Below are 26,849 nucleotides of genomic sequence, written 5' to 3' on the forward strand. Positions count from 1 at the left end.
CCGCGCCCGCTGCGGTCACGTGGGGCGTCGGCGGAGCTTTCTTCGGCCGCCAACAGTTACAGAAACGTTCTCTCCTTGCGATTGTTGCACGTCCTTCTCCTCCTCCCCTTCTCTTCTTCTCTCCTCGCCCCGACCGCCGCCGTCATTATGCACTTATTACGGTGACTCGGATAATGGGACCTGATTCGTTTCATTATTCATGCAAACGTCTCTCGCGTCGTAAAGACCTTTTCCTTATCTCGCTTCTGCTCCCAGTTGATACTTTATTATTATTAGGATGATCGCGCTTGTGATTGACATTGCGAGGCAAGCCGCTTACGGCACGATTGAATTCCCGGCTCGCGGTCGAGAAAGAGAGAGAGACAGAGAGAGAGAGAGAGAGAGAGAGAGAGGGGGGAGGGGGAGGGGAAGGGAGGAGAGGGGCGGAGAAAGAGAGACTCTCTGCGGTCTGTTCCTCTCCTTAGTCACGAGCGAAAATATTATAATATGCAGATCGGCGCGCGTCGTATCCCTGTCGTCGTTGAAAACGACGCGGAATTCTCGCCGGCAAATATTTAACGCGCCGGGCAAATATCAGTCGGCGCAGGCGGCTATCTATTGTATCGGGATAATGGACTCGACGAGGACAAAGGTGCTATTAACGTGCGGGGGAATTACGCAAAATGTGTCTGCTCGGCCGCGCGTGAATTTATTATAACGGAAAAATAATATCAACGGCGGTGGAGAACACGGGGTTTTATGTCTAATTGAATTTACATACGTTACGCGTTACTTGTGCGCGTATATCGCACGTATATCGTCGTGAATGCAATATCATTTTCGCGATAATCAGCGCCGAGTAATTGGACAGATTTCATTACGAAGAAGTGATAAGACGTCACGAGTTGAGCTCGCCTCGCGGTGTACAAAAGCGGGCAGGATCGTACCGTCCGCAATTTTTTTCGCGTATATTTCAGAATGCGCTCGCCTCGTGCAACGGGAGGACGGCGCCGGTTGGCGAACAAACGCTCCTATTGGACAAGACGGATGATGCACTGGGAAATTCACGAGGGACTAGCGGGCAACCTTCTTGTCCACGATTTTACAGACGGTTTCCGCGCTTCTCCGTCGCTCCGAGCGCGCGCGCGTCCACCTGGGGTTTCCTTCTTCCAGCGTAACACTCCTAACGATTTTCCCCGCTAAGTGCAAGATCCGCTCTCAGCTACATTCCAGTCTCGTTCATATCATGTTATATTTCACGTTTCATCTCAGCCGTTCCGGAAGAATCCAAGCAGCGCGAATCGATCGACACGCTCGAAGCACACGCACCGAGCGTTCTCTCTCTCTCTCTCTCCTTCGCGCGCGCGTCTTTGTATCGATTAGGCGGGGTCACGAAATTCCTAGCTACAGCCCTGCGTGTGCAAGATGCACCTGCATCGTGGGGGCCCTTTTGTGCCTACGAGCGAACCTCGTGTGTGTCCCGAGGACCGTGTGGGTGCCGGGCTCGTTCGCAGTCTTCCTTCTCTCGTCGTGCTCTTCTTCTTCTTCTTCTTCTTCTTCGCTCCGTCTCTTTCACAGACGCGCGTACACACGTACGCGCCGAGCCGACCTTCCCTCCCGCCCCTCGCGTCCCGCGAGCACTCGAAAAACTGGCGGCCGGTCCTCTCGAGGCACGACGACGACGATGACGACGACGACGACGACGACGACGACGACGATGACGACGACGACGAACAATGCTCCTCCGCACGACACCGTCGTGGCACGATTTAAATTTAGATAATCTCACCTGTGCGCGAGCGACGGAGTTTGCGCCCATCGTGCGACCGTGCACACTCGCCTCTGTGTACGGTGTGCGCGTATACAGCAGCGACGAATTCGCACGGACGTATCGCGGAAGGAACGCGCGATAAATCAGCGCTTTTCTGCCCGGCCGCGCCGATGAAAACTGGAGCGAAGCTGTCTCGCGCGAGCGCGCGCGGCTCTGCATCATCGTCGAACGATTCGAACGGACGTTATCGCGCGACTCTCTTTCTCTCTCCCTTTCTCTCTCTCTCTCTCTCTCTCTCTCTCTCTCTCTCTCTCTCTCTCTCGCGACAAAAGTCCCTCCTCCGTGATGAAAATCGCGCGGGTGCGGCGTTGGGATTCGCGGCATCCTCGCTGAAAAATAACGCAACGAGCGAGCGTATGAGTCGCGACGAGCAGGAGAGTGGCGATTCTTTCTCCTCCTCGCGCAGAGGATGCTTATGAACGGCCGGCCGAGCGACTTTCCTGCCGAACCGCCCCCGCGTCCCTGTCTCGTGCAAAGTCTCTTCGCTCCGAGATCGTGTTCGTGGAACGTAATTCGAGGAACACCAGGCACCGCCTCGGCCGACGCGGGAAAAGCGCGAAAATTGCGCGCTCAGGTGGAACGGGAGACGCTCCGGCGGCTCTATAACTTCGCATCAGCGATCGAACGACGGAGAAAGGGAGAGAGAGAGAGAGAGAGAGGGGGGGAGGATTCCTAGAGGAGGAGCAGACTACTCGCGAAATTGTCACCCGCTGCAACACGGCTTGCCTAAAATTTCACAGAGCTTCGTTATTATTCCCGGAAGATTTATGAATAAAGATAACGCTGAGAGAACGAGCGAGCGATACAATGGAGTCTCTTCTTCAACGCGGCTTCTCTCTAAAGGGTCCGGACGAGAGCGTTTCAGCTTAATCTCCGCTACGAGAGTTCTTCGTTACGTAGCGGAGGGAGATGAAGCGAGCGAAATCCGCGCGAGTGACAATTATTTCGCGAAATCGTTAATCCGCCGAAGAGTCTCGCGCGGGGAAGAGAGGGGGCAAGAGAGTTACTCCCCCACCTGAGATTCTCTTACTCTAGCCGGCGAATTTATTTACAGCAGCGGTCTCTCTCGCGAATGGCACGCGGTCGTCTTTGTATTTTCCTTCGCTAATCGCGAGGAAACGTCGGGCCGTCGGCGTCAGCCGCGGCAGATAATATCGCTTAAATCGGCGAGAGGTGCGCGGGAAGATTTGACGCGGGAAGCGTTGCGTAACGTTAAACTGCAACGGTGCGCGAGCGTTCGCCGTACGATGACATAACATCTCTCCTCGGAACGTGGTGGTCTCGCTCGAGACGCCGAGAGCGATCGGCTTAATGGCTACGGCTCGCGCTTACGTCGTCTACCTGGGCAAGTCCGAGTCTCCCGAGATCCACGTGCAGCGAACCGGCCGTTGAAGCATCAAAGATCAAAGGACTCGCGTCTCGTAGCCGCTGGAAAGCACCGTCGGTCGGCCACTCGAGCGAGCTGTCAAAATCAGCTGATCGCCGCGTGGAGCGCCGCGGAGCGCGTGGCGCACCAAAAATCGGCAGACCGGGCGAACGGATGTTCATCGTCGTTCGGTCATCTGCTGCGGAGTTTATCGCGCGAAGAGATACTTTCCCCCTCGCCGTCGTCGTCAAGACACGCTCGTCTCTCTCTCTCTCTCTCTCTTTCTCTCTCCGTCTCTCTCTCTCTCTCTCTCGTCTTCCTTTTCTACTCTTTAATAGGTTGCCGCGGTATCGAGTCTTTTACTTATCCTGCGGCGCATCTATGCTGAGCTCGGCGCGCGCGGCTTTCAGCGCGCTCGTGTGTGGTCTTATCATTAGACCAGACTGTAGCGCGATGCGATGCGCTGCGATACGAAAGAAAAGTACCGCGCACGGAAAAATCCCCTCTAAAGACGCGCTCGAGACCCACGCCGCGCCGCGGAAAAATCTCGTCCCGTTGAGTCTCCGGAGCGCTCTCCTTGCGAGGAATTTCGCACGGATGGTGAGCGAAGAGTGAAGGGGTGGCAGGGTGAATCACGACAGTGCGTTGACCGAGTGAGACGCTTTATCGCGCGCGCGCAAAAATAAGGAATCGTCCCTCGTTAGCGTTTCCGCGCGACTCCGCGGCGCGTCGTAACGTCGGGTGATCTTCTCGTTGCGGCAGGACGCGACGCGAAAAAACGGCTCTCGTGTGTAACTACGAAATGTATTTGTTGCGCCAACAATTGCGCGGCTTTGTATCGACCTCTTTCTCTCTCTCTCTCTCTCTCTCTCTCTCTCTCTCTCTTTCTCGCGTGGATTTTCTCTCGCCGGAATAGAAAGCGCGGATTCGAGGGACGCGCCGGCGAGGAAACAATCGTACGTTTCTCGGTTTCAGTAGATAACACGAGTGGAGATTTTTTTTTCAATGTCGATGCATCTCTCTCTCTCTTTCTCTCTCTCTCTCTCTCTTTTTCCTTTTTTTCTCCCTTTTTTTGGAAAGGCTTTTGAGCTAGGAACGACTTGCAAATTTGGAAATTATCGCGGACGGAAACTGAGCGTTACGGTCGAACAATTAAGCCTCGCTCTTTCTGCTAATCGTTGGGCAGACTTTAGCTCGACAAAATTTTTGATACGATCAGTCGCAAAGGTGTTTAAGCTTGTACAACGGTAAAATGGCCGGGCTAAAATGAGCGTATTAAAAATCCAATTTTCAGAAGGGAACTCGGAGGCAAATGGGGAATACATTACCGGAGAAGAACTCGGGATATTCCGTGGGTGATATGAAACTTTGCATATCCGCGTCTGCGCTTACATTAGATATTTTTCAAATCGCCCATACCCGCCGATCCCGACTCCCCGGGCCTAATGCGGGCCGCGCGAAGTCACGAGCGCGCCTTAACGGCGAGGCCGAATAACGTGTGCGCTCGTGACAAGATTCTCTCGCGGCGATAACAAAGAAAATTTGTCGCCCAGCCCGCCAGCCTCGATATTCTGGTCAGGGACACCCTGTATAACAGGCGGCGATAACGAAACGGGTTCCATGCACTCCCCATACCGCACGACCATCGATCGGCCACTTTGCGAATCGTGTCCCCTGCAAGGCCGCGCGATGACGATCATTCTCCGTTTGGCTATCGGCAAGTCTCGCCGAGCGCGGACCTTTGGGCGCCACCTCCCCATTTGGACACAAGCCCGACCTTTGACCCTGAGAGAGAGAGAGAGAGAGAGAGAGAGAGAGCCCGGACCCCGAAATGGTGACTTTTATCGTTCTCAAATCTCCATTTCCGAACGTCACGCAGAAGTTCCGCAGCGTTCTGTGCAACGACGATGACTCTCGTATGTTTCTTGAGATATTGTCCAGATACGCTGTGAGATATTACACAAGATATTACGAGAAGAATGAGACGGAGAAAAGACCGACCGAGCCGGGTCGTAGATGCGAAAATATGCACGGAGGAGAAGAAAGAACTGATTAAGCGCGAGCGAGCCAAACGCGCTCGTTTCGCTCGAAGAGAACCGAATCTTCAGAATCGAATTTGTGAGGCTCGCGAGAGAGCCGGAAATTCTGTCTTCTCTAATGAGAAAACCGTCCGCTTCGTTCTCATTGTCCCCCGTTAATTAACCTGATCTTTCTTATCTGACATTGTGCCCGACATCGAGACGCGTCACATTCGCCATCCAGTCGAAACTAACGATGAGCGATCTCGATTTGATCTTGAGGAAAGCAATTTTTTCTCTCTTAACTGAGCTTTCTGCTCGATTTGTGCTCGACCAAACGATTCTCTTCGACAGAGAATCGAGTTTCATCAATCCGCTGATGAATTTATTCATCAATGTTTCATCGTTTGATGAAGAGTTTAAGTGCGGTCGAAAGAATTGACTTGTGAAAAAATCGAGCAGAGAATCGAAACCCGTCCCTTTCGGAGGGGAGAGATCAATTGTTTGAAAATCGAGATCGAGATCGAGATCGCCTGTCGTTCGTTGTAATAAACTATTAGCGAGGTGGGTGCGCCGCGCGAGCCAATCGAGTCGCGCGTCGCACCACCGCTCGTTTTCTTCGAGGAAGGCGGCCGCGATTGTCGCGGCAATGATCACGTTTTCACCTCAGCCGTGAGCCGCGGGCCGGATTGTGTCGCGGTCTTATTTCGGGGGCTCCGCGGGCGCCGTGGTACCTTCGCGGAAGTGAACGCAGCCAGCTCTAGCTGGCTGGCTAGCTGACTGGCTAGCTGGCTGGCTCCGCCGGGCGTCGTGTGTCGCGAATTTTGGAAGGCCGCCAATCTCGCGCCGGATGTAGACGAGGCTCGGCCGAGGCAGGAGTCTGGCCGCCCTCTCAGGGAGCAACGTCCTGTCGGGCTTTCGCGAGCGCGCTCGTCAGCAACGGATAGCAAAAGGCACCGAAGGCGCAAGAAGAAATCCGACGGAGGTGCTGGACTGCTCTCTTATCGCAGGGTCTGGTGATATCGCCGCTGGATTTTTGTCCGCGCGGACCGCCCCGCCCCGCCCCGCCGCCGTGTTCTCGTCTTCTCGAGCTCTCGCGAGCGCCTTCACACGTTTCGTTTCTACGGCGACGGGACTCGAAATCGACCGTCAACGACGAGGGGAACCGCGGCTCGCGTTAATTCGATCGCGTTTTTCAGCGGGACCAAGGCGACCTCTGATGTCTCGATTGCCGTCGTCGGCGACGTTACGTCGAAGGGGACGCGAGACATTTATTTCGCACGAGCTCGCGACATGCTCCGTCGAGTACCATCGACGTCGTGGCCAGGCCGAGGGTGACGGCTCTTTCGCTTCTATTGGAGACGATGAGAGAGAGAGAGAGAGAGAGAGAGAGAGAAAGAGAGAGAGAGAGAGAATCGCCGCGCGTAATAATGGTACATGACGCGCCAAAGCCAGCGGATCACGCGCTACGTTCACACATCGTTCGATAAGTACGACGGGATGCCTGTCGCAACAGCAGCGTTGCATCCAACGTGTTACAGTGCATCGATGCAATAACCGGGTGTCGCTCGGGCTATCGCGCGCCTGTCTTGCAAATCGCCGACCGTGAACACGGCGAATTTTACAGCGCGTTTACGCCGCGCCGCGCCGCGCCATGCACGCTACGCGACGCGGCTTCTTATCGGCGCGCATGATCCAGTGAGTAATATCTTATCGCGAGCCATGATCCAGCAGAAACTCGTTGGGCTCCCCAGTTAGAAGGGTTAAAGACCCGCTTCCTCCAGTTAGTTCCCCCCCCCCCTCCCGCGACCTGTGTAACTGCGTAATCATCGGATTGCCATATTTGCCGCGTGTGTCTCGGCCCGTCGACGAAAGCGACGTATCGCCTCCTGATCTCTCCCGCTTCGAAACCGGAACGCGGAAATGAGCATCGACCGGTCGAACGGGCAATACTCGTGGCGATCGCTCGTGCGAACACCACGTCGGGAAAACTGCAAATTCGACATAAACGTCGAGTGCAATCGCTGCGCGGCTTCCTCTCTGTCTCTCTTTCTCTCGTGGATCATTGCTTCCCACGATAGAAAAAAATCCCGCCAAATTTTCCTCAGATATCTATTTGGACTTACGGGAATTATCCAATTGTGAGATACAGCATCTCGTACCAATATCGAGATTATAAATTATAAAGGTTCCAATCAGAATCGCTAAGAATCGTAACTAATGCACCGTGGTTCGTAACGAATGAAACACTGCACATCGCAATTTGACTGTCCCCACAGTGAGGGAAGAAATTACGACAAAGGTTACAAGCTATAAAGTAAGCTTACTATAAAGTAAGAATATCAAACCATCCAAATGTACTGGCAAATCAACTCATGTCCAGCAGAATTAAAGATAGAAGATTAGAAAAGAAATTGGATGATCTGTTAAACGACGTATAATACATATCATTATATATTTTAAATGTGTCAATGGATGCATTTCGTGCATAATTTTTATCCATATTTAATCCAACAAACTAATTACTGAATGTCTGATCCAGACAAATTGTAATTTTATGGGAGTTAACCCTTACCGTGTCTGGTGGGACATATATGTCCCAGAACTTAAAAAATCCATATCTCCCACAAAAATAAAGATAGCCGACTTCCTCTTGAGCTGATTTTAAAGAGGAAAGAGAGGATTCTTCGCACAAAAATCAACAGCCTTGTTAGTTTCATCCTCCAATCTGCACATCTTGTCAAATACTCGTAAAATAGGGTAAAAGTGAAAAAAAAAAATATATATATATATATATTTCACAAAAATTAAGATAGCAAGTTCTTCCTGGGCTTATTTTGAAGGTCAACGTAAGGGCTGTATGAAACAAAATTGCTACTTAATTTCAAAATGGCGGGTTCAATATGGCTGACCAAAATATGAAATTTTTGTGGATTTGAGTGAAACTTATTTTTCAGCGGTTTTTCGAATCGTTGATAACGAATCTAAAGTTAAAATTTTCAAATTCAATATAGTCATATCTAATATAGCTAAAACGTAAATAAAAAAGGTCGACTCAATTTTATTCACATTACGTGGAATTTTTTGAAGCACGGGTTGAGACAGAGTGGAACTTTACACGCTGTGCATATTGAATTCGTCATTTCAGATTTTCAAATTTTGACTACAGATTCATAATCAGCGAGCCCAAAAATCTCTGGAATATGAATTTTATTCAGATCCAAGAAAATTTTACATTTTGGTTTGCCGTATCGGATCCGGATTATTTTGAATTTTGAAATTTTGATTACAGATTTATAATCAGCGACCCTAAAAACCTTTGGTAAGACGTGAATTAGATGCAAATTATTCCTAGAAAAAAGTCAGGCACAAAAGAGTTAAAGAAAAAAAAAAAATTTCCTCTTCGTAACCGCGGCAAAATGAGCGTCGATCGGTCGATCGATCACAAATCGCAAAGTAGGAACGGAACGCCGAGTGTTCGCGACCGCAGCTCGAATCGGGGCTCGATGGAGATCGTAAGCGAGCTCGTTAATAGCGCGAGGCGCCGCATCGAATCTCTCGACTGTGTGTCGCACGTCGAGGCGTAATCGCGAATTTATAGACGCTACTCGCGGCCAGGATGGATGCGCGCCTCGGCCTCGGAGTCTCGGATGATGCACGGGAATATCCGGGAGCTTGCGGCGGTCAAATGATGCAACCATTGTACGCGGGCCTCGGTGCATACAGAGCAGGCGGTGGTGGATCGGCGTGCCGGGCGTTTGGATTTTGAATTATTGCCATGGGCGATCGATCGCATCGCGGCGCAGGTGCGACGTCGTCCCGCGCCGCGTTCCGCTCGCTCGCAACCGTTTTTGGTGCTCGCACAACGAGAAGCGGCGTTGCCTCTGCGGGCCGCCAAGATTTGTCGACAGACCACTGAGAAGAGCGCGAAGAGGAGAGGAGAGAGGAGAGAGGAGGAGAGTGGAGCCTGCAACACGGCGAACAATTGCGGTCGGACGGCGCGCGGGACGAACTCGCTTGGCGGGATCGAAGCTCGGGAATTCCGCGGGAATGCATTGCCATATTCGTCCTTACGGCGCCGTTCGACCGAATGCGAGAGTGTCGTCCTCGAGCAGGCGACATGCGCGTGATTATAAGCGTGGGTCGGAATCGTCGTTGTCTGCGAAGATGAAATGCGGAAGCGGGCAAAAGAACGAGAGAGAAAGAGAAAGAGAGAGAGAGAGAGAGAGAGGGAGAGAGAAAGAGAGAGAGTGAGTGAGTGGGAGGGAGGATGAATCGATCGCGATTTTAATCGCGAGAATGCGCGTTGCGTATCGCGTAAACAGGAACGTCGACTGCGCGTTGGCTTCTCCCGTTTTCGCAACGAGACGAGTTCATTGTGGAAGTCGCTGTTTGATTTACGCGCGATGTAAAAACGGCCAGGGCGAGCGGATGACAGAGAGAGAGAGAGAGAGAGAGAGAGAGAGAGAGAGAGAGAGAGAGAAAGATGAAAAGAGAAGGAGAAAGATGCAGAGAGAGAGAGAGAGAGAGAGAGAGAGGGGGGGAGGGGGAGAAAGGAAAGCGAGGTTCAAGACCTGGTCCAATTGAAAATCCCGGCTATTAAATGGTCCCCGCGTCGCGCTCACGGGGCTTACGTAACGAGGATTTATCGTCGCTGACCGTACTTGACTCCAGTTACGCATAGAGCGTATTGTGCGCTGCTGTGGGCCGCTGGAGGGGGCGGGTAAATAGAAACCTCACTTCAATTGAACGTGTCTCGATTATCCCGATTGCGTTTATGCAGCCAAAGGTCGAGTTATGCGCGTTTTGCGCCGGGAGAACAATAAAATATTCTATTCTCGTCGCGGCGCGGCGCGGCGCGGCGATAACGACAAACGCGACGACTCGGCTGGCTCGGCGCGTTGTTCGATCCTTCCGATCTGCGCCTTGCCCGCGAAACACTGCGCCCCAAGTGCGCGAGGCGCGATTTCGCGTCGACTCTCGTTCTCCCCCGCGATCGCAAGGTCGCGGGGAGAGTCGCCGTCGAAGCGGAGACGAGCGAGACGGCTTATAGCGTATACGGCTCTAGGTCTTCCGCCGTGCAGCGGACTCTCCATACCTGTCCGGTATCCCGCGTTGCTCAGGTAAGCAGCGAAAGAGTGTGGCTCGTGATCTCGTTGCCACTGGGGACTGCTGCAGTTGTCGTTGTTCGTGAAGACCTCGTGATTGTGAACGTAACGACCGGTCAGCAAGGAGCTCCTACTTGGGCAACACATGGGAGTGGTCACGTATGCGTGCCTCAGCTCGGCGCCCTCGTCCCTTATTCGCCTCAGGGTCCGTGGCATGAAGTTCAGCGAACCTGAGGGATCGAGGCAGCCACTTTGAGAACGCGCTCTCAAACATTCGTACCGCCCGCGAACCGGGCTATTGTGGCCGCTATAATGCCTCGGCGTGTATGTCCCGCTTACCCGCTGACCGTTCATCGCGGATCATCGTCATCGTCATGACGTGCATGACGGGATACGCCCGTGGACGACAATTTCGCGATGTTTACCCCGCGGATTCCCCCGGCTCGGTCTCGCCCTCTCGAAGACGCGGATATCAAGCGCGCGCCGCGCCGGCTTCCTCGCGAGAAGCAATCTCCACGGGGGGGGGATTGCTCTGCTTCTTTTGGAGATTCTTTGGGGAACGTCGCTCGTCGTGCGATATTCCGGAGTAGACTCGCGGACGATTCCTGCGATTCTCAAGTCGCAGCGCGCTGTCTAGCCGCGCTGAAATATCGGACACTGATAAGGTCCTCTGGCGCGAGGAAACGCGCCTCTCGTCGCGGCGAGAACGAGCCGACGCCGACGGCCGATACATCTCGGGTGTCATCCGGCGACCTCGCGTATGCGATTATTAACGAGTGAATTACAACGAAGTAAGCTCACGCTCACGCGCTACTACACGACGCGGCGCGTTACGGGTAGGAGGATTGCGTATTGCGTTTCTCCCGGCACGCACACACACATGCGGTACGCTCTCGCGGTATCTCGACAGCGCGCCTTCTCTCGTTCGCGAAGACCGAGACGCGAATATCGCGCGCAACGGTGAGATAAGGCGCCGGGGTGTTGCACGCAATAAACAAAGTGTCTCTATGCTCTGCGTAGGCACATTCATACCGGTAATACGCCGCGATAAATAATCCCCGGGACGTTGCGTGTGTACGTGTGAGAGGTACGTGCAGGAAGAACGGCGCGAGCGCCGGGAGCGCCGCCGCCGAGCCTGGTCTCTCTCTCTCTCTCTCTCTCTCTGTCTCTGTCTCTGTCTCTGTCTCTGCCTCTGTCTCTGTCTCTGTCTCTGTCTCTGTCTCTATCTCCGTCTCCGTCTCCGCCTCTGTCTCTGTCTCTGTCTCTGTCTCTGTCTCTGTCTCTCTCTACGCACCGAGCTCGACATCCTGATCGTCCGTCAGAATCAGCACGATGTTGGGCTTCCTCTCGCGGGGCTGTTGATACGGCAGATAGGGTGAGTTGGACTGATGATTGTAATTATTATTGCCGTTGCCGTTGTAACTCGACTTGTGGAGGGCGCCGCGACGCTGGCCGGCGTACGCGTCATCCGCAGGTCGATCTCCGTCGCTCCGCCTGGCATTGACACCCAGCAGGAGGAGAGCCAGGAATTGAAATAGCTTGCTCATGGCGTCCGGCTGGCTGAAGTCGCTGCTGCTGCTACTGCTGCCGCTGCTGGTCGTCGCTTATGGCCTGGCTACTTCAATCGGGTGTCATACCATGGTTGTGAGCTGCAACATGGGGAGCAACGGGGGGAGCGTGATAATGTGCGTGCGTCGCGACTCGCTTCTCCGATCGATCGATCGATCGATCGATCCTCGTTCATTGTCTCGGACGCCGTCCGGACGTGGCGTTTTTCATTTTCACGCGACGTGCGGATCGAAACGATCGCTCGCTCGTTGCGTAAACGCGCGAGCGTTGGCAAGGAAAGGTAGGAGAGCCGGCAATTCAAAAAATTATGAAACTCTATGTTGAAGCAAAGTAATTCATCCGTAATGCAAAACTGTTTCTTGTTCGTGCGGAATTCCGGAGTCTGAGGGGATGAAACTACCCTTCAAAGAGAAAAACCATTTTCATTTTTAGCGTATATCTTATAAAATACGAGGCATGTGCGAAGATGGTTCATATGAAAGTTGTAGTGTATTTCATATTATTTGCAACCGTGTATTGAGATTTTGCAGAATTGGAGGAAAGGACGGAGGGGGGGGGGGGTTCAACAATTTTTCAATTTTGAAAGATATACGCTAAAAATGAAAAATTAAAATTTTTTCTCTTTTTCCGAAGGGTGATTTTTCAGCCCTTCAGACTGGAATTCCGCACGAACGAAATATAGTTTTGCATTGCGAATGAACTTCCACTTTACTTCCACACAAAGTTTCATAATTTTTTGGATTCCCTAGTTCCCTATGTTTCCTTGTGAGATATATCTTGTGAGAAAGCTCGCGTTCTCGTGGGCTTCCCGCCGATTCAGCGTGCGATCGGACAGAGAAAAGCTTGAAAGCCTCCGCGACGAGATAAGAACATTGAACCGCGCGAATTGTGTAATCGGGAACATTCATTGGAAAATGTGCATATCGCACGCGGTATAGATGGCCCCTCTCTCTCTCTCTCTCTCTCTCTCTCTCTCTCTCTCTCTCTGTCTCTGTCTCTGTCTCTGTCTCTGTCTCTGTCTCTGTCTCTGTCTCTGTCTCTCTCTCTCTCTCTCTCTCTCTTTCTCGCAGACTTTCCATTCATCCGGCGCGAATGAAATTCTCGCACCTCGACCGAAAGGCGTTGCGCAAAGCTCTGCGGCTCGGCGAACGACGATTTTGTAGTACAACTACGACAACAGAGCAGCCGCGCTTGGTCGTGTGTGAATTAACAAGCATTGATATCGCGCGTAATAACGGTCGCCCGTTGCGACGGACGACTGCGCTGCGCGCAAATATTCGACATTTCACCGAGGGGGCGCACACGTGATCGTCCTAACTAAATAGCGCGAGCCTCGTGCTCTCGAGACAGAGTCGCTCGAGAACGAGAGATGAGAGGTGAAAGGCGAGGTGAAAAAAAGGGAGAAAACGAACACGTGACCCACCCCCCCGCCTGCCCGCCCGCCGGTCGGAGCGTGGAAGCGAAGAACAAGACCATAATCGCACGTTCCGTGCTTTACGGCCGGCAGGCCGCGCTTTATCGCGCTGCACGTTGCCGAGATCTTTGCGAGGAACCGGAGGAGCGATAAATAAAACGAGATCGGGCCCGAATTAACCCTCTCCCCCCTCCCCCGCGCTCATTCACTCGGACGTGTGTACGTATGATCGGGGCCGTGAACGGTTCGCGAAGCTCGTCGGCGAGTCGCGTTGTCTGCTGTGGTTTTCTGCTTCGCGGAGCACTTGGCTCTCTCTCTCTCTCTCTCTTATAATTGTCCCCTTGTGTATCCTCTTTTCTTTATTTTAATCAGACAGCCTCTACAGAATCTGATGATGAGTCCGAGTGTGAGTTGTTCGACGAGCCTAATGGAAATATATCCCGCGAGTAACGAACACCGCGAGTGGCGGACTTTTGAAACGTCCGCGCGTCGCGTCGTTCGAATTCGATTAACGTCGACTCTAGCGGCGGCTCGCCCGCCTCGGGCCTCCATTTTCTTCGCCGACGTAATTCATTAGTATGTCGAGGATTCGTTGGTGTAACGTGCCGTGGGTGGCGCGGCGCGCTGTGCTCAACGTGTGATCCGTTGAGTGGGCCGAGCGCAGGTTAAACGGATGTTACGCGGGCGCGCTCGTTTACATGTTAACCTGCTTGCCTGCGACGCGACACGGAGTGTAGGTCGAACTGATCTCCGTAGGCACCGGGGAAACGATGATCGCTCGGCCGACTCGACTCGAATCGCCCGAGGGAGGCCCGGCGATGGCAGGCAGCGTGGGTTGCCCGACGCGCGCGATGTTCCTCTTTGCGATATTCATTAAACGCTTCTCTCGAGACTCGCGATTTTCTCCGTGGCTAAGGAGAACATCGTGGACGTGTAACTCTGACGTGGACGTGCGCCGCACTTGGAGTATCGCCCGTCGAAAGCGATCGAGTCATGCGGGGCGGATGCCGCGTGAATAGCATGGCCGGTTAAATGGGACCGACGGACGAACGAACAACGAAAGAGAAAGCAATTTGCTTTCCCTCCCTCTCTCTCTCGCCCTCATAACTCTCTTTGATCGTCGTGTTTTTGAACCGCTGAGAGGAAAGGATTTTCCATGATAAAAATGCAGCGCGCCAATTAGAAATCAACACATTGGCTGATTGGCAATCCTCTAACGATGAGAGCCTTTCGGGCTCAAGTGGGAGGAAATCGTCGGTAACTTGGCGAAGCTGGGAAATATTCGCCGAATGCTTCCAGAATATCGACTGGCCTGTTCCGCGCGAGATTTTCAGTTTTTTTCTTCAGGATCGATCGGCTGCGTGCAATGTTGTTCATTGCGTCGTTCGCGTCGAGCGTCGCTCCTTGAAACGCTTAGTCGCGTTCCCGTCGCGTCGGCGCGGCGTCGAGCTTATCAACGCACGTTTCTCCGGTCGAATCGTCTGTTATTCGCGCGTCAGTGTCAGGGTCAAGGCCATGACGATGCCGCGGCTGGCGCCGCATGCATCCAGGTGCGTTTGATTACGGCCGACTTTGGCGCCGATTTTTGCGCGCCGCGTTGGACAAACTCGCCGGGTGCAAGGTTCGACACTTGCAGCCTCGGAGTTCACACCGGTTTTCACGGCTCGGCTCCGGCGCCATCGTTGTTATCATGAGTCGCGTACAAGGTACAGATATAAGGAGAGCGCATCGCTCTGATTGGATCGTATCTAATGAGGGCCGATCTCTCGGCCGAGATAAACGCGAGTAGACTTCCGGACGTGCCGCAGACGGCGAGAAAACGTCGGCGACCACCGCGGTCGTTCCCTCCGAGTGCCCCCCCCCTCCTCCGGCTCGCGGCCTTCCTCCTCTTCTGCCCCGTCGATCCTCCTCGACCGGCTGCTGCGTGTGTCGGCTTAAAAAGCGGCTCGCATTTTTCGCGCTCGACTAAATAATCCCGCTTCTCGCATATTACCGATACCAGCGCGTGCTATCTCGGCGTCCGCGTCCACAGAGAGTCTCTCTCTCTCTCTCTCTCGCCCTTCGCGATTCCCAATCGACGGCGTGATGATAGGCTACGATAAAGTACTGATACTCATTTCGATAGTCGCGATATCGAGACACGCATTAGACGATCCGCCGTGCAAATAACAAGCTGACGCGAACGAGCCGCAATTACCGCGCGCGCACGCACGCACGCACGCGTGTCGAGAAACGCCGCTTTTCCACACAATGACTTCGTCATCGCACGGTCACGTTTCCCCGCGCGGGTTCTCGACGTTGGCGCGAACGCTCAGCGAACCGACAATGACTTCCCGCCGCACGTCGAAGATTGCTCGTTAGTTCGATGTTAATCGCGCTCGCGCTCGCGCGCGATTATAGTGACGTGATCGGCGTTTAAGACGTCGTTATCGGAGGAGAAACTCCAGAGGTACTTTTCCCCTCGGATCAGTGTCGAGTTGTCGATCGGTACTGGATCGAACGTCGTGAACGGGCGAGTCCGCCGGTCCCATTTTCTCTCCTCTCTCTCTCTCTCTCTTTCTCTCTCGATTTCACTTCTTCCTCTCTTCTTTCTGCCAGAGCTTCCTCCCCCTCGCATTATCCTTGACATTAGGGACCACACCGGAGGCGTGGCAGGCCGCGTAGCTAGTATTTACAGCATTGTGGCGTGCCGTCGGCGATGTGAGGAATTTTACTTGAGCCAATGCGGCCGCTCGGCGTGCCGAGCCGATAGCGTAATGAATAGTTCCGATTATCATCGCGTGCAAGAAGCGCGCGGCTTTTCCGCGGTCGCGAAACCTCCGGTCGTGACTCCGTCGCCGGTCACGGAGGCTCGCCCTTGCCGACCCTCCACTTTGGCAGCGGCAGCAGCCTCCAGCTCATCGACAGAGCCCTGGCATTCTCTCGTAGATCGCGCGAGCCGTTTATTACGCCGGTATTACACACTCCGTTGCAGCGTGAAATAGCAGCCGTTCCGTATTTATCGGAACGTTCTCGACATCGAAGCGACAGTGGAGCGCGAGGAACCCGCGGCCATAAGGCCGCTCTCTCATTCCGACGTTTCTCCCTCGTTTCCCCCCGGTCGCGCTTTCGCCCTCGCGCGGGCCGAATCCTTTATCGTCGCGCGTTCGACATTATTAGCCGTGGCTGTTTCTCAGACGCGATCAGACGTTCGACGCGTCGCGGTAATTTGCCGCGTCGCGAGCGCTGAAACGAACGATCAATTACCGCGAGGCGCGGCGCGTGTTCGTTAGGAGAATAAATCTTTCGGCACCCCCCCTCCCCCCTCCCCCTCGCGAGTCTCCGGCGGAGAGCGAGCGCGCTCGGCGACACGCCGCTCGTCGTGCGCGTCGACGCGCGTAAATCCTGACCGCACGCACCGCGTGCGCGCGGTATCCTGACGTCACTTCCTGGGTAGAATAGTAGGAACGAGTGCGTGCTGAATTTAGCACAATCAGATAATGTATAACGGGCACAGCCCCGTCTGTCGACTGTCGACTTTGCGACGACGCGCTGCGTGCGTGCGTGCCGCATACCGACGCAACGCGGGCACCCCGATGCATCTCTCCCTCTCGAGTCGTTCCTCAAAGCGGGGAATCGAAAGCGCTATAATGTGACGGTTAATCGACGGCGAGTTCACGGTCGGCGAGTCGAAGCGCGAGAGAAGTGCGTGAAAGCGATCGCGGCCGAGACGCGGCTCGCTAACGCGCACGCTGCTGCGTTATCGCGTGTGATGTATTTGATCGCGAGCTCGCAAATCGCAGCGATATCGATCGCCGACTCGCAGTCGCGAGCGCACGCGCGAGTCTTATCTCTCGAGTCGACCCCCGCACCGGCCAACGGGAAACAGCTAAATCGCGCGTTTTATTATCTTATCATTCGGCGATAATAATATCAGTTCGATCGGGCCGGCAAAAATCGCGGCGGCGGCGGAGAGTGAGGAAAGCAGCGAAACAGTGGAAGCGGAATGCGATTCGATAAGGCGAGACGACGGCGGCTCATAATTTCGCGAACCGACACCCCCCTCCCCGTACTAACGCGACACCCCGTATATAAGCGGGGTCGCACCTCGCGTAAACGTCACGTCCGCGTGTAAAATCGAGTTATTCGTTATTTACTTGCCGACGTTTCATGCGCTTGGCATTTTGCGGCTCGCGCTCGTATTATAAAATGCAACAATTCCCAACACGAATATGAATCAAGAGAGGGAGAGAGAAAGAAAGAGAGAGAGAGAGAGAGAGAGAGAGAGAGAAAGAAAGCGTCATTTATTTTCTTCCCTGGAATGAACATTCCCTCAAGCGCGTAATACGGTAACGCAAGAAACAGAAATGTCAGTTAAGTGTTTGTACATTGTAATATACAGAAGAAATATAATATATAAGAGGAAAAATCAATAATACTAAGTCCAAGGGACGGAAAATAGAAGTAAATGTTGAAATGTATTAAATAGCTATATACACAGAGCTCTCTCATAGAGATTGCTTGAGAGAAAAGTGCACAATATTATGGTTGAGCGGGTAAAAAGGTATGCTGGAGTGAGCCCAGGATCTTGTTGGTTACCAAAGGCGAGGAGTCTAGATTTATCGGCCTCATTAGGGGCTGCAGGCAACATTGAACAAACAATCAAAAAGTATCGTTTAAAAAACCCATAAGAGTCTGATTGAGAGAGAGAGAAAGAGAGAGAGAGAGGGAGAGAGAGAGAGAGAGAGAAAGAGAGAGAGAGAGAGAGAGAGAGAGGGAGGGAGGGAGAGAGAGAGAGAGAGAGACTGCCGGCTAGCAGAGGATAGCGCACGCTTGACGCCGTCGGAACGGGCACACCGGATCGGGCACATTTAACGCAAGAAATGTTTCCTGCCTCGCATTGTGTATCTGCGTGTCCCTGTCCGCGCGCGGTGTGTATTTGGGATCGTGATGGCCGCTTCCTGCGTCCGCTCTGATAGCGCACATATTCGCCGGCTAATTACTCGAACGTGCCGGATGTGATTTGTGTATCGCCTGAATTCGCACGTCCGTCGCCGCTCGGCTGCGACATTCCGCTGGACGAGCGGCGCGATATACGGACGAGTTATCTCGTTTCGGCACAGACGCGGCAGAGACGGCGGACGAAGGAGAGGAGCAGGTTTGCTCCTGCGATTTCTCGCTTCCGCGAGCCGGCTGGAAACTGGACGCTCGTTATCAATGACGGAGATTGACGTGAATTCGCGGCGACGCGCGGTTCCCGGACGTTGCCGACGACATCTCTCATCGCCGCGCGATTTCTTTGTGGCGTTGTGATCGAGGTCGAGGGCGACGACGGCGAGCGGAACGACCGAGCGGCTGGGGGCTGCGAGGAGGGAGGGGGGGAGCGACTGTCCGCGGAGCGTGAAAATGAGAAACGACGAGAGGGTACCCGGGCGCGTGACGCGTCGCGACGACGTGTGGGCAGTTATTATTGTTCGGTCGAGAAACACCGTGGAGATTTCGAGGGAGAGATCTCTCCGAGCAGGAGAAAGAGAGGAGGGAGAAAGGGCATAGCGCGCGTCCCGACCCGACAGCCGTGAGAGACGTCGGGGAGATCGTATCGTTAGATCCCGAGCGGAAACTCGAGGACCACGAAGAATGAACTGAAAGCGAAGGGAGGATGCTGCTTCTGCCGTTGCCCCTCACCCCCTCGAGGCCAAGTCGCCGACGAGCGAAAGCGAGATAAATCGAAAATTACGGAATATCGTTGGGTCGAGAGGGGGGACAAACGAGCCGGACTGACGGCCGCCGCGAGGAAGCGGCGAAACGTTTTTATCAGCCGATTTAACGGCTCGGCGAGTCCGTCGCGCGCGCTCGCCCGTGAGTCGAATGATAATTTTCCTCGAGTATTTCCCGCCGCCGACACACACACCGGAGCGCGAACCGCGCGTATCCTTACGATACCCTCGTCACATGTTCGTGAGTGAGCTCCGCTTCACGGACCTCAAGGGAGCAGGCGAGAGCGCGACTTTTAAACGGATGTAATGAACAGATCACCCGGCCGAACTTACATTCATTATTCATTATCAATGACAAATTAGACCGTGGATTTATATCCGCGGCTCCGAAATATGGCCGGCTAGAATATATATCTTCATACATCACTCGCTCTCGCAGACGGGTGATAATACGTCCCCCTCGAGCGGTGTAATTAACCGCAAAACGTACGAAGCCGACGAGCGATAAGACGTCTCGCGTGTGTTTCGTCGAATCATCGAGGTGTCATTTTTAATGCACGAGAGAGAGAGAGAGAGGGAGGGAGGGAGAGAGAGAGAGAGAGAGAGAAAGGGTCTGAGGATCGCAATGGGAGACACGTGGCCGCGTTCTCGCAACCGTGAACGCGACACGTAACACACGCAGTCAGAAAGCGAACGGGAGGAGGCGTAGAAAGCTCGATAAGACCGTCGATAAGAGTCGCGACCCGGCGCGGTAAGGTAGGTAATGGATAATCAGTCACGCGTAATTAATGATGCGGAGGGCGACGATACAAGATTGCGCGCGCGCGCGCGCGTGTGTATATATATGTGTGTATGCGCGTGTGCGCATACACACATATGTGTGTGACACGACGCACGCACGCACGCACACACGCACGCACACCGTACATTCGTATATCGTGGCGTAAGAGGATGACGCGAAGCGGGAAAGAGCGAGGGACAAAGTCGATTGTCGACGGATAAGTCAGAATGCGGAGGAGACTCTCTCTCTCTCTCTCTCTCTCTCTCTCTCCTGCTCTCTCTCTCTCTCGCAGGAAAATGACGGAAAGGGAGGCGAAGAAACGCGCGAAGAATGCCAGACTGCTTGGCGGCGTCGGCTTTATCGGCCCACGCGAGCGCGGCTATGCGCCTCGATTATGTACGCGACATAATATACATGTATGTATAGCAGTCTTCTAAATTTCCTCCCTCTCATTGTCTCACATCGGCATGAACACACGGATGTAGCGATTGGCGAGAATCATCGCGAACGAAAACTCAGGAAGACACCTTCGGAATGTGCCGGCGCTTTCGCGATTTCGCGCTTCTGTCAGCGGATCGCGACTAGCAGTCCGCTTGCGAGGAGGGAAAACCGGCCGTCCGATAAATTCCGACGGACCACGACCGAATGAGAAAAAATGTCGGCTCTGCAGTCGCCGACCGTCGGGCGAATTTTCCCCGAAGGTCTCCGCACGGAGGCTTAGCCGATGATCGAATCGGCAAACACGGAGATTACGGTAATTGGATGCGCTAAAGAGACGTAGTTCTCGAGGTGCACACGTCCTCCGGCGCGTTTCCACGGCTCTCGGTCGGCCGTGCGATTTCTCAAGCGCAATTCATTACGCTCGACACGTGAGACTCCATGACACGCGGTGCTATCATAGCGGCCGATTATCGCTGTTAACGCACGCTTCTTCAACTCGCGAGTCCCAGTGCGCCGTTTCTCCGGCTCGCGCCGCACAAATTCTCAGTTCTGTCGCGCGTGCAAATGCAAAGAGATCTTTCCCGTCTCTCTCTCTCTCTCTCTCTCTCTCTCTCTCTCTCTCTCTCTCTCTCTCTCTCTCCCCCCCCTCTCTCCCTCCCTCTCTCCTTTGCGCGCAGGCAGGTGTACGCATAGTTTGTGTGAATGCGCGGCTAACGATGAAATATGAAACGATGATTTATACGCGCAATCCGCACGCGCCGCTTCGTCCGGCCGACGAGAAGAGCTATCTCTACTCCGCTCGACTCTACCTGTCGCGAAGAAGGCCGATAGTTATTTACACGTCACCTCTGCGCGCTCGCAAGGTCCGTTTTTACCGCGCCGCTCAATCTCCGAGCCGGAGCTCAGCGAGCTCTAACCGGCTCGCGATTTATCGCGGCGGATAAATATCCGGCGGACAACTAAATAACGTCGCGCGAGCCGATTAGATCGCCGCGAAGCAATGTCGTCGAGATGACACATCGCCCGGCCAGCACCGGCTGGAGCCGCGCGAGCGTGTTTCTTTATTCGCTCCGTTGTTCGTTGATATATGTGTCGGTAAGCGTCGCGTCTTACGCGGCGAGAATTCTTCGCAGCGTTATGCGATAGCGACAGCGGAGGATGGATAATCGAGCGTAATATGATTACGCGCGCGCAATATGTTGACGCCACGCAAACGATTTCGACGCACGCGCCATACTGACGACTGCAAAATCGAGTCCGCCGGAGTGTCGAATCCGCGCGTCGTCCGCGCTTTCGCTCGCGAGCGGATCGGCGATCGAGCGGCCGGCCGGCCATGCTCCCAGATGGCCCGTGAGAAAAAGGACAGAAAGAAGGAAGGACGTTCGCGAGGATCCGAGGCTCCGAGGCCGAGCTCCCCTCTCCCCTCTCTCTCTCTCTCCGGCTGCAAAGTCGCCGGCGAACGATTCGAAAAGTCACATTCGATGCAACTCGACGCGGACGCGTAAAAAACCCGTTGGCCGTCGCGGAGCGGCGCGATTATGGACGCGAGGTATTTACGGGCTGAAGGAAATACCCCAGTCCAGTCCGCCTCCCCCCCTCTCCACCCTTCCGTCCTCTCCCTTTCTCGGTCTGCGCAATCGGTCGCGTTTGGCTAATTGCTAGATCCCGGAACGGGCAATTAAATTCATCAGAGCGAGATTGCCGGTTAGACGGATATATAGGCGGACTATAGAAAACCGCTCGCTTCGATTTGCACATATATTTATCACGCACGACCGCCCTCCCCCCTCCCCCTTTCTCTCCCCCCTCCGGCTCCCCGCCGCCGCCGCGCCGGGGGCTCGCGCGCCCCTCCTCACTTATCTCCTCGCTTTATGTATGTACGCTTTTTTTCTACGCGCGCTTCGCCGCGCCGGCGAGTAATAGCCGGCAATCTCTGCTGATTTTGCCGTCAATATTTGGCCCGTCCGCCTCTTTCCGTGATATTCGTGACCGAACCGGGCTCTTTTTGCTCGGCGCGCGCGGCTTGCAGGAGCGAGCTCTTGATTGCTGGAGGAGGCACCGGCTGAAACGACGCGTTCGTCCTTGCTCTTAATTAAACGTATCTTAATTAAACGCGCTCGGATCAGTGGACGTGCGCGCGCGCGCGGATCGGTTCGTTTGAACTTTGACCCTCGCGTCGCGACGTAACGCAACGGAGGCGCTTTTGTCGACGTTCGTATTTTTTCCCGTCGGTCCGGGCGAGGGAAGAGCGAGGTGAAGACCGCGCATCGATGCGGGAGATAAACGGCGGGGTAAGTGACAAAATAAAGGAGGCCTCCTTTATCCTCCTCGTCGTCGTGACGCCTCCTCATCGTCGCGTCAACTTTGGCGTCTCGAGGAAACGTCGAGTCGGAAACGATAATATGTGCGCGCGCAATTTTCGAGCGCGAATGCAGGATACATCGTGAAATTTAGAGGCACACTCATACACGCGCGACAAGCTCGCGCACACACACACACACACACACACACACACAGGCACGTATCGAAGCTTCTTCCCTATTTCCTCGGTATTTCGGAGGTGATTAAATACCGAAGCGATTGAGGTCGAGAGTCTCTCCGGTGGGAACGAGCGATCGCGAGCGAGCGTAAAAAGGCGAAAAAAGCAGAGGAGACGGAGAGGGGAGCGGCGCGTATATAAATATTAATACGGAGTTACTTTGAGATTAAGCCGAGGCCGCCAGGCAGATTTCGAGGCGGATCCCGAAGGGCGTCGGGCGCATTCCAGCGGCCGCGTTTCCGCGATGAGTAATCAACGACGGGCGGGTCGACGCCATTCCGAAGCTCGACGTTCCGATGCCTTCCGGAAGCATGCGGAGGTGCAAATATCGGCTCGCGCTCCCTCCCCCCTGCCCCTCCCTTTCTCGTACTCTCCGAGGCATTTTCGCGCGAGTGCACCTGTCGCGCCTTCGCCGCGCGCTCGACACCCACCTGCTCGCACCTACCTGCCTACCTAGCCGCCTACCTGCCTATCTACCTGCCTGCCTGCTTGCCTGCTTGCTTGCGCAGCGAAGCGCAGCGAGTGACGCTCGTAAGTTCCGTCGTGAATGCGCAACGCGCGGAACAGTCGCGAAGGCAAATATTGCAGATTTTCGCCTTCCCGCGGCCTCGCTCGCTCTTTGTCGGTGCTTCCCCGGCGCGTTACGTGATTTGTAGGTCCGTGTGCTTCGCAGCACTGCGTGATTTACGAGCACCTCAGGCGGAGGCGGCGGAGGGCGAGGAGCGCGAGTTTGCGCGCCGGCTCGCGCGATGCGACGTAGGGGGCGGGAGGAGCGTAAACAATCGACGGGCGGGAGACGAGTCGCGATTCCCTTACAGCGAAATACTCTTAGGCGTCCCACGGATTTATATTGCATTATCGCTCGGCGGGTGTCTCGTGACATTTGCGCGGGTTGTCTGTATTCCCGGGTGAAGGGTCGTCAATAGCTTCCACGTCGTTTCGCTTCGCCTCGTCTTGTCTTTGGTTTGGTTTCGATGGTTCCGAAAGGAAGATCAGCCATCGCAGGAAAGCCGATGCGAGAAAGAAGGAAAGGAGGAAAGCGGGTCTGTGCCGGAGAGAATTTCCTCAACAGCTGGAAACCTTCTCAGACTGCTCTGTCGGTTTGACGTTTCATCCGAAGGCTCAGACACCGGAAGGTATTCGGATAAATAAATGTTGGACGAGGCACTTCGCGTCTTCGGCGCTTCGCCGAGGGAAGAGAGAGAGAGAGAGAGAGAGAGAGAGAGAGGAGGAGGGGGAGGGGGAGGAGAAAAAGGAGAGCAAGAGAGAAAGGAAAACGAGCAGATCAGCCGGTCGCCGGCCTGAAAGAGAGAACCGTCTGTTTTCATAATATTCGATTGAAACGTCGGCGAGAGACGCGAGAGAGATGGAAAGAGAAAGGGGGAGAGAGAGAGAGAGAGAGAGAGAGAGAGAGAGAGAGAGGAGGACGCACTATTTATCATGCGCTTTGGGCCATGTTCCTTCGAGCGCTGAAAAATTAATTAATACAAAATATAAAATTTGCATCTTGAGTGGATGGCAGTCGTACGTCAGGTCACATTTCAAGTTTGTATTACATGTAACTGCAGGTATCGGAAGATGTATCTCAGGAAAGATATTCCCCACAGCAATAAAGCTAAAACGAGCCCCTCGAGCGCGAAAGAGAGAGAGAGAGAGAGAGAGAGAGAGAGAGAGAGAGAGAGAGAGAGAGAGAGAGAGAAATGGAGAACGTCGCGGCGCGCGATCTCGCTAGGCGATCGGATCGAGCGCGGGATTTTTGCGCCGGTCGTTGTCTCAACGCATCGATGCCCCTGCGCTTATTACCCCGATAATTTCCACCCCTTCCTCCCGACCGTGGTACGTGCGAGAGAAGACGGTGGTGGAAGCCCTTTAAATCTCTCCGCCGTGAAATTACTCTGCGGTGGCTCTCCTCCTCCTCCGTCATTAACCCGGCCGAGTCGTCCGCGGCTCCGAGCGCGAACGCGCGCGCGCGTCCACGAGCGAGTCGGTCCAAGTAATTACGCGCATGTATGCGCGTGTCCGTATCGCGCGCATCAACGGCGAGTAAATAACAAAAGCCCGGCCGTGCTCGCGAGGCGCTGTTCTCCTCCGGGATTTTTCTCCACCAGCTCCGCCGGCGAGCGCAACTTTCGCGCACGGGGTTTCTCTGCTCGCTCTCTCGGAGAGTCTCTCCGCAATAATGACGAAATAAACGGCGGCATGTCGCCTGAGCGTTCGAGCGAGCACATTTACGACATATTACGATATCGATAAGCTCCGCTCGCGCGACGAGTCGACCCCGCCGGAAGTGAATGGAGCTTTAAAGCGCACACGCGTGGCCCGAGAATAACGGCGCGCTTTATTGCGGCAGCCGTGTGCCGCGCGGAATAAGGGTGTCGTTCGCTTTATTTTCTCAAGACAAGAGTCAAGCAATTTCGCCCGCAACGCGCGCGCGCGCGCGGGCTTTTCATGTTTCTCCTCTCTCGCCCGCTCCCTCCCTCCCTCTCTCCCTCCCTCCCTCCCATCCTTCCCTCCGGTCGTTCCCTCTGCGCTACGCTGTTCTCTCGACGGGCGCGTGAATTAAACACGAGCACGGCTCGCTACAACCGTGACCCGAATATTGTTAGTCCCCTTATTTGCGTTTAAGCGTCTTTTAACTCGCCAATGACGCGAACAATGTCTCGTTGGAGCCTCCAACGTGTGGCAATTTCAGCGTCGCTCGTGGTCGCGTGCATCCACGAGGGGCAACGGGGGGAGGGGGGGGAAACGAGCACGAGTCTGAACCGGAGCGCGTGCGATGGTTATTTTGTGCGAATGAACATCGACGTTTTTTTCTCCTTCTTTTTCGCAACACGAAGGATCATTTTCTCCCGCTGTCCGCGACGTCAACGAATCATCTCTCTATTTTGACGGGAATAGTCACTCACTCGGACGTGAGTATCGCGAGCGGCTGTCATCGCGGGCGATACGCATTTCGTCGACAGCTTGAAAGTGTCAAGGGCAGATAAACCGGCGTAAAACAATACGCGATGTGTGCTATGAGAAGCACGACGTGCAGAGAGTGCTGAAATAAATAACAAAAATAATTAACAAAAACGCGCTCTCAGCTCGCACGTCTGTCGTGCCGAATTCAAAGACAAGAGCCGAGCCGAGAAATTGCATCGAAATCGTATCTGGCGACTGCGGACGAATCAATCGCGGAGAACAAAACCAGGGTTGGGAAAGTTACTTTGTAAAAGTATCTAGTTACAGTTACAGTTTTTTTTCATCGAGAAAGTAACTAGTTACTGAATAAATATCATGTTACGGTTATAGTTATTTAGAAAGTAACGAGTCGTTACTTTACAGTTTAGTTGTTTACAATAACAATGCTATTATTTTAAATTTCGTAATTGCGTAAGTTCCTTCAATTTTGTACGAAAGTAGTTTGTTGATTATTCCTCATATCGTATATAATTTTTCAACAAATTAGATTCATTAATTTAAATAAGCAATTCATATTTATTCTTTGAGACTATCGGGGCAAAGAAATACGAGAAGTTGTTCTCGTTTCCAAATTTTTGCTGTAACTCGAATATTTCTGCATATGCGTTGGCGTTTTACAATCCTTCTTCGAAGATTGAGATATTTTGTCTATTGCTTAAATTTCTTATATAACTGAAACCACGCAGCGCACTTGACGCTTCTGAACGCTGAAGGTTATGTTAACAAATAAAGACCATAGACATGGGAATATAGGGACAGAGCATAGAGTTGCGGGGGGATAACCATTGCGGGACGGTGCGACGAGGTGAACTGTGCTTAAATCTAATTGATGGTTGTGCCGTGTGTAAGTATTTGATACATACATAGATGTGTATGAAGTTGTGCATGTGAGTGAAATTATGGAAAAAAAGACACATGCATAACCTCTGCAAAATACCGTCAGTGTAAATAGTTGTTATCATTTTGTTACATTTACTGTTTGCCAGCGACAGCCAAGTCGTTGCATCACACGCTCTGAATATGCGTACTATTGTAGCCAATGAAACTTAGGCACAGTCGCCCCCCGCATTTCAGCACAACTCCCCTCGCCTATCTTACGGGCTTATGCTCTGTCTCTATATTCCTATGTCTATGATAAAGACT

The 26,849-nt window shown here is 53.7% G+C and overlaps 1 protein-coding gene across 8 annotated transcripts in view; it reads right to left on the bottom strand.

The window, feature by feature from the left end:
• Positions 1-26,849, bottom strand: part of Sulf1 (Extracellular sulfatase Sulf1) — a 72,861-nt gene that overhangs the window by 24,493 nt on the left and 21,519 nt on the right. For 6 of the 8 annotated variants that reach the window (XM_025301861.1, XM_011145405.3, XM_011145403.3 and 3 more), the window contains 2 exons: positions 11,597-11,951; positions 10,293-10,532 (listed from right to left, as the gene is read on the bottom strand). In XM_025301861.1, coding sequence (XP_025157646.1) covers positions 10,293-10,532; positions 11,597-11,849 — 493 coding nt within the window. In that variant the 5' untranslated portion in view covers positions 11,850-11,951. Of the gene's footprint in view, positions 1-10,292; positions 10,533-11,596; positions 11,952-23,558; positions 23,792-23,822; positions 23,942-26,849 lie in introns of those variants that run through there. The other 2 variants (XM_025301864.1, XM_025301862.1) reach the window with 2 other exon arrangements.

Source organism: Harpegnathos saltator, unplaced genomic scaffold (assembly GCF_003227715.2).
Source record: "Harpegnathos saltator strain DR-91 unplaced genomic scaffold, Hsal_v8.6 scaffold45, whole genome shotgun sequence".
In the NCBI taxonomy this organism is placed as follows: domain Eukaryota; kingdom Metazoa; phylum Arthropoda; class Insecta; order Hymenoptera; family Formicidae; genus Harpegnathos; species Harpegnathos saltator.